The sequence below is a fragment of the Orcinus orca genome, chromosome 11 (assembly GCF_937001465.1).
Source record: "Orcinus orca chromosome 11, mOrcOrc1.1, whole genome shotgun sequence".
NCBI lineage: Eukaryota > Metazoa > Chordata > Mammalia > Artiodactyla > Delphinidae > Orcinus > Orcinus orca.
This window is the reverse complement of record NC_064569.1, coordinates 43,605,847-43,620,555: the sequence shown is the minus strand read 5'-3', so window position 1 is coordinate 43,620,555 and position 14,709 is coordinate 43,605,847. Positions and strand designations below refer to the sequence as shown.

General features: G+C 54.1%; 1 protein-coding gene across 1 annotated transcript; it reads left to right on the top strand.

The window, feature by feature from the left end:
• Nucleotides 1–1,129: 1,129 nt before the first annotated feature.
• GPR84 (G protein-coupled receptor 84) lies at nucleotides 1,130–4,123 on the top strand. The gene is made up of 2 exons (XM_004274216.3): nucleotides 1,130–1,260; nucleotides 2,722–4,123. The coding sequence occupies exon 2, from the start codon at nucleotides 2,730–2,732 to the stop codon at nucleotides 3,918–3,920; it is 1,191 nt and encodes a 396-aa protein (XP_004274264.1). The 5' UTR covers nucleotides 1,130–1,260; nucleotides 2,722–2,729; the 3' UTR covers nucleotides 3,921–4,123.
• The last annotated feature ends 10,586 nt before the right edge of the window (nucleotides 4,124–14,709 follow it).

Here is a 14,709-nt window from a genome sequence, read left to right as displayed (position 1 = left end):
TTTCCTGATCCCCTCCTTGGCAGTTGGCTCCTTTTCTCCAAGTCTCTGATGTACTTCACAGAGGGTCGGCAAACTTTTTCTTAAAGGGCCAGATAGCAAATATTTCAGGTTATATTGGCCAAGAGGTAAAATTGAGGGTATTATGTAGGTACCTACATAGGTAAACTTTTTTTTTTTTTCTTTTTTTGCAGTACGCGGGCCTCTCACTGTTGTGGCCTCTCCTGTTGCGGAACACAGGCTCCAGACACGCAGGCTCAGTGGCCACGGCTCACGGGCCCAGCTGTTCCGCGGCATGTGGGATCTTCCCGGTCCAGGGCACGAACCCTTGTCCCCTGCATCGGCAGGCAGACTCCCAACCACTGCGCCACCAGGGAAGCCCCGGGTAACCATTTTAAAATGAAAGAAAACATTCTTGGCCCATGGCCCATATGAAAATAGATAGTGGGCCCGATTTAGCCCAAAGGCCAAACTTTGCTGACAGCTGCTTCAGAGGACCAATTAGGCCTTTATATATTTACATATCTGTCTCCTCCCCTAGACTACTCACAAGGCCATGCACCATCCCAGGGTCTAGCTCAGAGTCCAATGCATAGTAGACACTCGATACGTTTTTGGTGAGTGAATGGATGAATGAACCAATGATTGGGAGCCTGAGGCCCTGTGGGGCGGGAAGCCAGCATCCTAGATGCTTCATTTCCCACCTTTCTTCGTCTGAATCCTTTTTCAGATGTGAACTATCTCCAAGTTCTGGAGAGAGGGAAGGCAGTGTTCTCCCAAAACAAACTCAAGACTTCTGGGATGCCTAGAGTTGCTCCTAGAACTTGGTCTTGTCCTTTGGCCCCTTGAGAAGTGGCCCAGATACTCTGATGCTCTGTCTCCCTGTCCCAGCAATTCTCAGCAATGATCTTATAGGTGTCCTGCCGTGCAAAGAGAGGAAGGAAACAGAGCTTGGGTTTCAGGAAGGAGAACTGAAGGAGTGATAAGGCTTTGGGGTGAGTAACAGGGAAATTTCAACAGAGAAGCCCAGATTTCACTAGCTAAGGCAAAGTGAGTAGGACCAGAGAGGCAAGGAAGGAAGCAGGGAGGAAGTGGCTGAGGTTGTGTAACTGGGGAGTTACTTGTTCTCTCCGTCTAGTATAATAGGAGACAGGAGAGCAGAGCACCTCCTGTCTGAAGCCTGACTGCCCACCAGAAAGGACTGCTCTTTGAATGAGTTGGACATCTTCCACCGGAGAGCGATTTGAAGGCTGGGAGACTCAGGTGAGTACTTTGGTGGTGGGTGTACTTTTACGTTCTCTGTCTCCTCATCTCCCAGGTGGTAAAAACAGAAAAAAACTGAGGCCTGGGGCCTTCCCCGGTGGCGCAGTGGTTGGGAGTCCGCCTGCTGATGCGGGGGACACGGGTTCGTGCCCCGGTCCGGAGGGATCCCGCATGCCGCGGAGCGGCTGGGCCCGTGAGCCGTGGCCGCTGGGCCTGCGCTTCCAGATCCTGTGCTCCGCGCTGGGAGAGGCCACAACGGTGAGAGGCCTGCGTACTGCCAAAAAAAAACAAAAAAAAAACCCTGAGGCCTGGGACTACAGACAGAGGGTACTATTCTCCTGAATACAGAGGAGAGGGGACTCCTGGGTGGTCTTAAGGGACAGGGAAAGAGTTAGAAAGGTCGGAGGGTGCTGGGGTTACTGAGAGTATCTGGATGGATATTGAAAAGGCTGGAGTTTGGAGTGGACAGAAATTAAAGTTAGATAAAACTTTGGGAAAATCTTTGAAAATGGGAAAGGAAGGGGTTGGGGATCTTGGGATGAAGAGGCCTGTGAATGGCTCAGGAGGCTGGTGAGATCCTGGAGTGGTTCAGATGTTCAGGAGCCCAGAGTTATTCAAGAGATCTAGGGACTTCCCTGGTGGTCCAGTGGCTAAGACTCCACGCTCCCAATGCAGCGGGCCCGGGTTCGATCCCTGGTCAGGGAACTAGATCCCACATGCTAAGACTAAGATTTTGCAGGCCGCAACTAAAGATCCCACACGCCACAACAAAGTTTCCTGCGTGCGGCAGCTAAGACCCAGAGCAGCCAAATAAATAAATAAAATTTCGTTAAAAAAAAGAGAACAGGGACACATACTCTTTCCGGGCTGGAGCCCAATGTGTCCCCCTTTGCCTGGCAAAGCAATATAGCTATTCTTTTCTACTTCACCCAAAACTCTGTCTCCAAGATTTGATTCAGCACTGGGGCACAGAGGCCAAGCTTTCAGCATCAGTCCTCTGAGCCAACCAATGGCCTTCATGGTCCCATTCCTTCTCGTGGACCCTTTTATGGGTTCCCCTGAATCCCAGCCTCCTTGCTGGGACTTGATGCTCTAGACCTCTCTGTTCTATCCTAATCTATTTAGGATGCATATTCCATTTCTTCTCAGATGATACCCAGTAGGCAAAGGCCAAACCTCTCTCCTCACTCTCAGGACCCCTGGGACCCCACTCATATGGGACTGGGGATGCAGTGCAGATGAAGCTTCCAGAAACTTCCAGAAACATTCCACAGGAACAAATCTGTAACTGGGAAAGAAAGAAAGAACCAAAATGGTCTTTCCCAACTCACACGTCTGTTGTTAGTTTCTCCTGGGGGAAGGGGGCAGAAAAAAAAAAGAAAAAAAAAAAAAAAAAAAGAGAACAATCTAAGTTCAAGGTCAAGTTCTGACTCCCTCTTCCCCCCACCCCACCCCTTTCAGCCTCCATCATGTGGAACACCTCTGATGCCAACTTCTCCTGCTACCATGAGTCGGTGCTGGGCTATCGTTATGTGGCAGTTAGCTGGGGCGTGGTGGTGGCCGTGACAGGCACTGTGGGCAACGTGCTCACCCTGCTGGCCTTGGCCATCCAGCCCAGGCTCCGTACCCGCTTCAACCTGCTCATCGCCAACCTCACAGTGGCCGATCTGCTCTACTGCACCCTTCTCCAGCCCTTCTCTGTGGACACCTACCTCCACCTGCACTGGCGCACTGGTGCCACCTTCTGCAGGGTCTTTGGGCTCCTCCTTTTTGCGTCCAACTCTGTCTCCATTCTCACCCTCTGCCTCATCGCCCTGGGACGCTACCTCCTCATTGCCCACCCGAAGCTCTTTCCCCATATTTTCAGTGCCAAGGGCATCGTGCTAGCCCTGGTGAGCACCTGGGTGGTAGGTGTGGCCAGCTTTGCTCCCCTCTGGCCAGTCTATGTCTTGGTGCCCGTAGTCTGCACCTGCAGCTTTGATCGCATTCGAGGCCGGCCCTATACCACCATCCTCATGGGCATCTACTTTGTGGTTGGGCTCAGCAGTGTCGGCGTCTTCTATTGCCTCATCCACCGCCAGGTGAAGCGAGCAGCACAGGCGCTGGATCAGTACAAGCTGCGCCAGGCGAGCATCCACTCCAACAACGTGGCTGGGACGGATGATGCCACGCCTGGTCGTTTCCGGGAGCTGGACAGTGGGCTGGCATCAGGAGGGCACAGCGAGGGGATTTCATCTGAGCCAGTCAGTGCTGCCACCACCCAGACCCTGGAAGGGGACTCATCAGCAGTGGGGGACAAGAGCAACAGCAAGGCAGCTAAGCAAACGGCAGAGAAAAGTCCTCCAGGAGAGCCTGCCAAAGCCAGGACAACTAAAAGAGCCCAGAGAGCTCAGGACTCTCCATCAGAGTTTGGGAAGGTGACTCGGATGTGTTTTGCTGTGTTCCTCTGCTTCTCCCTGAGCTACATCCCTTTCCTGCTGCTCAACATCCTGGATGCCAAGGTCCGGGCTCCCCGGGTTGTCCACATGCTTGCTGCCAACCTCACCTGGCTCAACGGTTGTATCAACCCTGTGCTCTATGCAGCCATGAACCGCCAGTTCCGCCAAGCCTATGGCTCCCTCCTAAAACGAGGGCCCCAGAATTTTCGTAGGTTCCATTAGAACTATGTCCCCAGTCACCAGAATCTGGAGATGTCTCCTCCAGGTCAGCTGGTATGAGAGGAGATGAAAGACCTTTGGGAATTTGCACAGACAACCTCTCCCCAAGCCCCAAACCAGGCCTCTCCACCCCTCGCTCAACATTTCAGCCCTAGGCTGCTCAAGGTGCATTATTAATTATTAATAAACAAAACCTGTCCTTTTCACATTCAGGTGTGATCTTTGGGGAAGAAGGAAATAGGCCAGGATTGGTTTGCAGCTGGAACTTAATAGTTAAGGGTTTGGGGGGACCTAGGTCAGAGCAGGGAGGGGCAGGAAGCAGAAGACCTGGGACACAGCCTTCAGCTGAGGGGTTTTCAGGTATAAAACATGTGAGTTGGTTTAAGAGGATTGGTCTGCCTTTTGCTTAACTTCCCAGAAATGGCCCCCACCTCTATCTACTGCTGCCAGGATCCCCCATCACTGCAAACAGATTTTTTCAGCTCAAAAATGTTTTGAAATCCAGCTTTGATAGGCCCTCCAGGGAGTCCAGCCTCCTGGCCCTTGCCCTATCCAAAGAGAATGGTCACGGGGAAGATCTCCTCACTCTGGAAATGGAGCTGAGCTTAGCTGAGGCGATGGCAGAAGGGTGTTCTAGCCGCCCTAGCAAGGTCACACTTGTTGGAGCTAATTCACCTGGGTCCTGGCCCCTCCCTTCCCCCAGACTTGCTCTTGTCATCCTGGATTACGAAAGCCGAACAGAGACTCTAGTTAAGAGGGCTCAGGGGGCTTCCCTGGTGGTGCAGTGGTTAAGAATCCACCTTCCAGTGCAGGGGACATGGGTTCGAGCCCTGGTCCGGGAAGATCCCACATGCTGTGGAGCAACTAAGCCCGTGCGCCACAACTACTGAGCCTGCGCTCTAGAGCCCGTGAGTCACAACTACTGAGCCCGTGTGCCACAACTACTGAAGCTCGTACGCCTAGAGCTCGTGCTCCACAGCAAGAGAAGCCACCTCAATAAGAAGCCCGTTCACCGCAACAAAGAATAGCCCCCGCTCACTGCAACTAGAGAAAGCTGCGTGCAGCAAAGAAGACCCAATGCAGCCAAAAATAAATAATAAATTTTTTTAAAAAAAAGAAGGCTCAGGAGCCAAGCTGAGGGGAGAGCATATCATTCCCTTCCTCCAGTGTAATTGACATCCTGTCACCCATGTGCTCGCGAATGCACATGCACGAATTTAAAGCACCTGTGGCCACCAGGTGACGCTGGTTCTCTGTGTTTCCTTTCTGGCTTCCCTGTTGAGGACAGAAGGTGTCAGCAAGACTGGGAGTCCAGAGATATACCACCCTCATGGCCAGCAGGGGTGGAGACCCAGGAATCCGCACCCCTCCCTTTTCCCCAAAGCTTAGGAAGAAAAGTGAAGAATTAGACACTTATTTTTCATGAGCCCTGGTTGGGCTGGGGGGAGCAGGGTGGGCACTGGGGATAGAATGTGAGAGTCATGTTGATGGTGACACTGCTGTGGCTGCGTGCCGTCCCTTCCCTGCCCCCAAGTCCATGGTTTGAGCTAACAAAGTCCAGAGAGATTAAGACAAGGGCAGAAAGAACCATAGTCAGGGTGGACAGATTGATACCCTCACATTCAACACACTGCCAGGGCCCAGGAATCCTGCCTCCTAATGAGGAGTGTGTGCTTCGGAGTGTCCTCCTCCCACAAAAATCACAGCAGCCTATACTGAGTCAAATTCAGGTGGCTAAGGCAGGGGTCCTGACAGGTGGGGTGAACAGCAGAAGCGATAAAGAACATCAGCCTGGGAGTGTAGGGACCAGGGCTCCAAACAAGGCTCTCTGATAATTAGTTCTGTGAACCTGAGCAGGACCCTGGATCATTCTGGACCTCAGGTTTTATAATCTGTACAAAGATGGGGGTGGGGTGCACCCTTGCCATGTGCCTTGTGCTGTCCTAAATCCTATAAATATATTATTCTGTGTAATCCTTACAAAATTTACCAAAAAGTATCTATTATAATCTCTTGCTTACAAATGAAAAAAATGAAGCACAAATAGGGTAAGCAATTTGTCTGAAGTCCAAGAGCTAGTAAGTGATATGATCATGATTTGAGGGCCGAAAGTCTGACTTTAGTACCAGCCCACATGTCTAACCACTATAGGACAGCAACCTTTTTTTTTTTTTTTTTGCGGTACGCGGGCCTCTCACTGTTGTGGCCTCTCCCGTTGCGGCTCCGTATGCGCAGGCTCAGCGGCCATGGCTCACGGGCCCAGCCGCTCCGCGGCATGTGGGATCTTCACGGACCGGGGCACGAACCCGTGTCCCCTGCATGGGCAGGTGGACTCTCAACCACTGCGCCACCAGGGAAGCCCACAGCAGCCTTTTTATAACTAGAATCAAGTGACCAGATGATCCCTAAAAATCCTTCCTGCTCAGACCTAAGATTCTGAAAGTTGAGAGTTCTCTGAAGGGTTGTAAAAGGCTTCACTTTGCATATTCCTTGAAGGCGATTCAAAAGCTTTGGCAAGTAGAAAGGAGCAGCAATAGGGATTGAGGTTAGACCTCAGGAGGGACTTCCCAATCATCAGTCGCTTGGAAAAAATGACTCAGGGAACACGGAAGGAAACCCTGGAGTCTGAGACCAGAGAGGACAGATCATAGCGAGAAAGATACGCCCTCCTCTCTCACCCTCCACAGCCCACACACCCATACCCCACCCCTAATCTCGATAGGCGCTGAGTGAGGTTAAAGAAGAGGAAGATGATCTCTCAGGCTTTTTCTCTCTTGCGGGTGTGCACTGCGCGCGTGTCCCTCGTGGTGCGGAGCTCACGCGTGTCTCGGGGAAGTGTATGCATTTGTCTCGGGGAAGTGGGTCACGGGGGCCCTCCTGAGGGTGTCAGTGTCTGTCTCTCTTTTCTCTTTATCTCTGTCAGTCTCGGGCTCTATCGCGGACTTTCTGACGCTATCTCTCGAGGCTTCTCTTTGTCTCTCTCCATCTGTCCGTCTCTCCTGTAGGTTGTCTTCATCGTTTGTACCTCCGTTATCGCCTTTTTTCTCCCGAGCTTGTTCTCTCCCGCCTGCCCCCCGCCCGCTCTCCCCGCACCCCCTCCCCGGTCCCTCACCCCGCTGTCGCTCGTCCGCACACTCTCTCTCTTTCGCTGTCTCTTACAGGCAGATTTATGGTCAGCCCAGGGCCTTTCATTGGCCAAGCGCTGACAGGACTTGATTTAACGCTGCCTCTCATTGGCTGAGCTTGACAGGCCGATTTACGAGTCACTCTGTCATTGGCCAAAACGCCTTGGCCCTGATTTATGGCTCGGTGGCGGAGGAGAGGGGGGGCGCCGCTGGGGAATGAGGTTGCCCCTCCCCTCTGCACCGCTTCCGTCTTCCTATCCCCTGCTTTTTCTCCCCTTGCTCTCCCTCCCCTCAAGGAACCGCACTCCCTCTACCTGTTCCTCAAGACCTCTCCTCCTCTTTCATCCATTGGGAGGGGAAAATGGGGCGTGGTGGTGGTAGGAACTGAAGCAGACGAGGAGGTCTGAAGGGGTAAACAGGAGCTGAGGAATCTGAGGGGTAGGATGGGGTAGAGTAGGGAGAGAAGAGGAGATTGGAGAGGGAGAGAGAATCCTGAGCTGAAGAGCGAAGGGGAAACTGAGGGGGCGAAGGGGGTGACCAAGGAATAGGAAGGCTGAGGAGAAAAGGAAGACTGAGGGAGAGAAAGGGTGGGGGGCTCTGAGGAGAAGACGGGAGAGACTGAAAAGAAAGGGCGTGTATGAGGGGGGCAAATGGGCAGAAGCGGGGAGCTCCGGGCACGGAGAGAGACTTTTCTTTTCAAACCTCACTAACCAGACCGAACGAGATGGAAATTTCCTCTTCAGACAACGGTTCTGAAAAGGGGGAGACTTGGAGGAGCAAACACGTAGAGAAAAGCGCAGCAGAGAGGGGAGAGGGGCGCAGGAAAGAACTAGAAGGTAATAGCAAGAAAAGAGAGAGGGAGAAGGATGGAAACTAATGGAGAAGACAGAACTAAGTTTGGTTTTTATTTGGGGGCGTGAGAAAAGGCTAATCCCTAGAGGACCGATTGAGAGCCACAACTCCTCCTCTCAGTGAACACCCATAGGCGTCTGCCCGGGGGACAAGTCAGACACCACCCCCAGGAGATGTTCTACTTCCTCAAGGCTGCAGTAGGCTCCCCTTCCTACACCTCACTCCTCCCGCTTAAATTTATGAGCTCAGGGCTGGCCTTCAGGAATTAGGAATATTTATGCTTCTTTGAGAGTGAGGTTTGGAAGGTGATATAAATAAGGGGCCGTGGAGGGGCTGCAGCGCTGGGCTCCTATTTTTAGCACGGACGCTTTCCCAAGGCCCCCACCCACCAGTTCCCTCTCATTCTGAGCCAGAGAAAGGAGCACTGAGTGAGGTGGCGAATGGCTCTCAGATATCAGAAAGGGCCTTTGACTATCCTGGAGAGCCCCTCAGGACTGCAGAGCTTTGCAGCAGAAAGGATTGAAGGCAGATGGGGGAGGAACTTTCCAATCATCCTGGCATTCTTATCACCCCTCCTTGAGTGCAGTTACAGCATTTCTGCAGAAGACGGAGAGAAATGGGGAGAAGCCAGTTTCTCCTCTGCCCCCCTAAACTCAGTTGCTGAGGAATAAGGGAGAGGAGCCAGGAAATTCAGAGGCAGGTTTCTCTGGCTTGTCACCTTGCTCACTGGGAGAGGAAGATTTGAAATCCTCCACCGCCCCACAGACCACAGCCTGGGTCCCTGGGAAGGGAGGCTGGGAATGCAGGGCTCAGGGCATCTCCTAGGAGTCTAAGCCCCCAACCTGTCCACCCCCACTGCTGGCTGGGAATTAAAAACAGCCAGTAGTTCACGATACCCCTGGGCCTCCAGGAAATGAGGGAGGGAGAGAGGATCTGTCCTGTGAGTCCACATGACTTCTCCAGCCCTCAGCTCCAGGAGCCGTGTCTGTGACTCCCAGCCCAACCAGAGGGCTTGCTCTGGCTTGGGGAGGTAGTGAACAAAGAGGGGGTCCATGATATAGGGGGACCTAAAGAGAACAGAGGGAGGTGGGGAAGAGCTGCCCCCTCCGTCCACACGCACACTGTGCCTCCCATCCACTGTGGCCTCAGCAAAGATGGCCACAGCACACACGCCACAGCACACACGCCGGACTGTGCTGCCTGGAGTGGGAGAAGGGAGGGAGAGAAAGGTCTAGACTGGCCCTTTAAGAGCCACTTAGGGTCAGAGAGCCTGGGCTACAGAGAGGGGAAGGAGCTGATGTCAGAAGACGGATGGGCAGCAAGATGGGGATTGATGCTAATGGGGGAGTTAAAGCTAAGTACCCAGACACGCAGAGGGCAGAACTGCAGATCTGTCTTCCTCATGCTCACCCCCCTCCCCAAACCAGTGCTGTAAATCTGCCTTCTCAACTGGGGGAAGAGGGAGCGAGGAAAAACGAGATGCTCACTTCTCCCTTTTCCTGTTTTTTTCCTTACCCTGTGCAAATCCCCACCCCACCCCCAGTTCTTTTGTCCTCTCCCATTCTCTCCTCCCAACCCGTGAATGCTTCCCACTGAAATTTCCAATTTTTGGCTTTCCATCAAGAATTGAGGGAATGGTTTCAGCTTGCAGAAGAGCCTAAAAAGAAACCAGAGAAGATCTCCCTCATCAGCCCCTGGGTGGGAATGGGTTGGTGGGATTGTGGTGAGAGGCTGATAGACGGGAAGCTCCCACTTGCCTCGGTTTCTCTTCCCTCCATCCTCTTTTCACTTGGAGATAACTTGAGCAGCCTTCTCCTGGGACAGTAGGGTGAAGGCGGCAAGCAGGATGTTGGGTGCCAGGAGCTGGAAGTGGTGCAGCTTCAGAGTTGGGTTTGCGGAGGCCCCTGACACACTGAGATTCTGGAGGGGCTAGTGGGCCTCCAGGGGTGGCTCGGGAAGCTGCAGGAGCTGTCCACTGAAAGATATATGGTCTGGTTTCTCGGAAACTCCTGGATCATACCGTTCCCTCTCCTTGAGCACACACCCTGCCTGCTGAGTAGAGACAATTTCGGGCCAATAATCTATTTACTGTAAAGGCAGGGTCCAGCTGCTCCTCATCTTCTCAGGAGGCAGTTGGAGGTCTCAGGGAGGAAGACCTACTTTTTTTTTTTAAATCCAGTCTGAAGGTTTTTTTTGTTTTGGTTTTTATTTTTTGCGGTATGCGGGCCTCTCACTGTTGTGGCCTCTCCCGTTGTGGATCACAGGCTCCGGATGCGCAGGCTCAGCGGCCATGGCTCACGGGCCCAGCCGCTCTGTGGCATGTGGGATCTTCCCGGACCGGGGCACAAACCCGCGTCCCCTGCATCGGCAGGCGGACTCCCAACCACTGCGCCACCAGGGAAGCCCTTTTTTTTTTTTTTTTTTTTTTTGCGGTACGCGGGCCTCTCACTGTTGTGGCCTCTCCCGTTGTGGAGCACAGGCTCCGGACGCGCAGGCTCAGCGGCCATGGCTCACGGGCCCAGCCGCTCCGCGGCATGTGGGATCTTCCCGGACCGGGGCACGAACCCGTGTCCCCTGCATCGGCAGGCGGACTCTCAACCACTGCGCCACCAGGGAAGCCCGGGAAGCCCTTTTTAAAAAAAATAAATAAATAAATGTATTTCTTTATTTATGGCTCTGTTAGGTCTTCGTTGCTGTGTGCAGGCTTTCTCTAGTTGTGATGAGCGGGGGCTACTTTTCGTCGCTGTGCGCAGGCTTCTCATTGTCGTGGCTTCTCTTGTTGCGGAGCACGGGCTATAGGCGCGCAGGCTTCAGTATTTGTGGCACTTGGGCTCCGTAGTTGTGGCTTGTGGGCTCTAGAGCACAGGCTCACTAGTTGTGGCACACGGGCTTAGTTGCTTCGCGGCATGTGGGATCTTCCTGGACCAGGGCTCGAACCCGGGTCTCCCGCGTTGGCAGGCGGATTCTTAACCACTTCGCCACCAGGGAAGCCCAAGGAAGGCCTTCTCACGGGGCCTGGAGCTAGTAACCCTTGGGGAATTCCATTTCTTTCTCCGCTTCCAGGTGAGACGGTATCTTCCATCTTTCAGGACCCATAATCACCTTTATCTCCCTCTTTATTGGCAATCAGGGCCTGTTCTGGAGAAGTCCTTCTAGATTAGGGGAAGTTCATCTCGTTTCGCCTGTCGCAGGGCTAAACCTGAACTCCTTTCTAGTCTTGGAAATAACTGGCACCTGATTCTACCTGGTTTCCAGATCCTCCCCAGTATCCATAAGAGAACGACCCTAAAACACTAATCTCATCTCTTCCCTCCGCCCAGGTTTTCCTTCAGAGGCCTAAAGCCACGTCGAGGCCATCGTCTCTGTTTCCTCAGTCTTCAGGGACAAAGGAGAGAGCAAGGTTATAGTGGGAAGGGGCGGGGGGTGAGGGTTGTGAGCAGGAGCCATTGGAACCCAGGCTTCCTGCCTCCCAGCATCTGGCCAAGCACTCCCTCCCATCCAGGGAGGTCAGCCATTGCCCTCAGCCCTAGTCTCAGGGATGCTTCTCAATCCTGGTGATAAATCCTGTCTTTGTCTTCCCTCCAACCCAGGCCCCAGGCGGCTGGGGGTCAGAGGCTGGGGGAGGGGTCAGTGTGGAGGAGGGAGAGATACAAGGAGAGTGGGAGGAGAAGACGGACAAGAGCAGCTGGTGAGCAGGCATGGGGGTGGGCAGTGAGGGGATGGGGCCTCTTGATGCTGCAGATCCCGACTGCACATTCCAGCAGGCCTGCATTCCAAGTGAAAAAGCCAGGATTCCTTGGAATCCTGGAAATACCTTGGGGATGGCCCCTGGAGCATCAGGAATACTGGGGTGGGGGGGTTGGTATGGGGTGCCTCAAGGAAGGAGGCTGCTGAAAGAAATGGGAGAATGAGAATATTGTGGGGATCATCTCTATCCCCACCAGACACCCCTCCACGCCTGTGCCCTGCATGCACGTGCATAGACGGACAGACTGACACACATACATGCGCATACACGCAAGATTTCTGGCCCAGCAGCGTGAGGGCGCCCAGGAGGGCCAGCCTGCCCCTTGCCCGGCCCCTCTCCAACTGCCTTCTCTTGCTTTGACTTTCCTGTCTCCACCTCCATTCTTTCTCTCTGCTCCCAGCCTTGCTCTCTTTGTGTGGGTTTCACTCACTCTTCCAGTTTGCTATGCTGGCTTTCTGCTAACCCTCAGCCCCTGCCCTCTTTGTCTCTCAGTCACTTTTTCTTTCCATCTTCCTGTCCCGTTCCTCCCACCTCTCCTACTTCCTTGGACTCTCCATCGGCCTGTCCAGCCTCTGCGGCTCTTCAGCCCAGCCATCCTCTAGCCCACTGCCACCCCAGAGCCCTCTGTCTGGCCCGGGGGGACAGTCAGATTGCAAAGAGGGATGGCAAGGAGAAATGAGTGACTCTGAATCAGAGTCTCTGCTTTGATGGGAGGTCTGGAATCATACTGTGTTAGGACATGGGATGGATGGAGGTGGGGGAGGCCAGGTGACTGCGAGACAAGTTTGACAAATTGAGGAGGGTGAAATGGGAGGGAAGAGAGATTGATACAGAGAAGACACAGAAGGGCAAACACTAAAGAGAGACGGGTAAGGACTAAGGGTTCCCTGTAAGTGTGTGTTTTGGGTCAGTCTGAAGGGTAGGAGCCGAGGGGCATCTACTGAGTCATACTGAGACACAGATCCAGAGACAAGATCTGGAGACCCAGCCAGAGGAACACAGATGCCATGTCCACCAGGCAGCCGAACAATTCGAGCTCTCTCACCTACCTGGGAAGGTCTCACAGACCTCTTTCTCCTCTGCAGATAGTCCTGGAGAGCCAGTTCCCTCTCCACTCACCTCCTCCTCGCCTACCCGCTCCCTGCCCCACCAGTGGGAATGACATGAGCTCTGGCTGCCACTGTCCTCAGCCCTGCTGATGTACTCTCCCATGGGTGAAACAGAGGCCAATCACCTCTGCCCCACCCATTCATTCTCCAGCCCAGGAGCTGGGGCTTACACAAGCCAGCACCCTGGGGTGGGAGGAGGGGGGCATGGGCACCAGGGGGAGGGAGAGGAACTGGAGGGGGTACTGAGGAAGAGGGGCTGCAGCACTAAATCACTCTGTTGAGGGGGCTCCCTCTGCTCAGTGGGGTGGGGAGAGGATAGACGTTTGGGGAGGAGGGAGAGAAGAATGGGAAATCGCCACATCTGGCAGGCAGGTGTCTGGCACTATTCAGGCTGTAGTCACTTTCCCAGCCAAAGGGGAGGGACAGGGATGGGGGAGGAGGGGTTCCCAGGATCCCCTGGGGAAGAGGGAAAGGCTCACAAACAGAGACAGAGGCCCAGAATCAGACAGAAAGAGACCAAAGGAGGGAGACAGTCCGACCCTACTCCCCAGTCTCTGCTTCAGTCAGGGCTGGGAATGGTTTTGCTCACAGTCCTGAAAGGAAATTGTTGGCCAGAGGACTGGGTAGGCCGGGGAACTAGAGTTCCATTCCTAGTGGGAAACGGAGAAGGCAGGAAAAGTTCAAACCAGGCCAGGCTGGGGAAACAAGCTCAGAGAATTCCAAGTCTGAGAACTGGATAGAACACCATTCTCCACACCCGTCACTGATCAGCAGCCCTCACCTCTCAAACTGACACGGCCCACCCCCCAGCAGGGCCAATGCTGGGTGATGAGTAGGAAGGTTAGGACAGCGACCTTAATTACTGAACACTGCTTTCCCCCCACCTCAGGGAGGCAAAGACAAAAATCCCTAGCCCTCATCCAGCCCCCTGTACCCTAACTCTCAATGCAGCACTGCAGGGTGCTATACCCAAGCATTTTTCTTTTTCTATCTGCTGAGGGTGACCCTGGGCCCAGTTGCCCCACAGTTGCTGAACTGAATTGCTAGGTTCTCAAACAGCAGGCGAGACTGGACAACTGTAGGTTTCATGCCTTGACGCTGGAGAGCCTTCCCCCTCTGGTTGCCTTTCTTCCCTCATCCTTTCCTATCTAAGGTCCTAATGCAGTCCCTCTTGCCTAACCCCAGAATTAACAGGCCTACCTCACAAGCAGTAGAGGTGACAGAGACCCTTCAGACTGCAGTGCAGAGAAGGGCTCCCCACGCTCCCCCTCTGCTTCAAATCCTGCAGGGGAAGGGGTAAAGAAAACCAAAGCGTTCTCCTGTCGCCGCGGCAACCATAAAACCCCCAGCTAAATCCATCTTGTGAGCTCACCGCCCCATTAAGATGCAGGGCCAGGCTCCGCGCCAGCCCAGCCACATTCATTTGTGCGAAGAAAGGTGGAGGAGGGGGAGGGGAGCAGGCTCTGGAAGGACGGGGAAATGGCGAGGAGAGGTTATTTACACCACTGTCCTGACCTTCTCGAGCACCACTGGCTCCGATAAATAACCCGCTCAGCGCCATTTCGGAGCGGGAGAGGGAGGTGCAGGGAGGGCGCCGGGGCTGCAGGCGGCCCCCACGCAGGTGCGCGTCTCCAGGTTACTAATGGCTGAGGCGGGCGCAGGCAGCTGGCTTCGGGGGTGGTGGGGTAGCACTCAGTTCCCTGGGACTCCCACTGAGAAAATACCATCCCTACCCCACCCCTGGCGCCGATTTCCAGGCGAGTGGCCGGGGAGATGCCAAGGAGGCAAAGAGCCCCGTAAATTAGGGATGGGGGGCGGGGGGGCAGAATGCTGGGGATTCTCTGAGGTGGGAGGGAAGGAATATTACAAGAGGGGGAGCGGGCGTGGGGGGGGCTGTTTAGAGGAATAGGAGCAGCTGCCGAGAAGAGAGGAAGAGGAATGGAAACATCACACAAAGG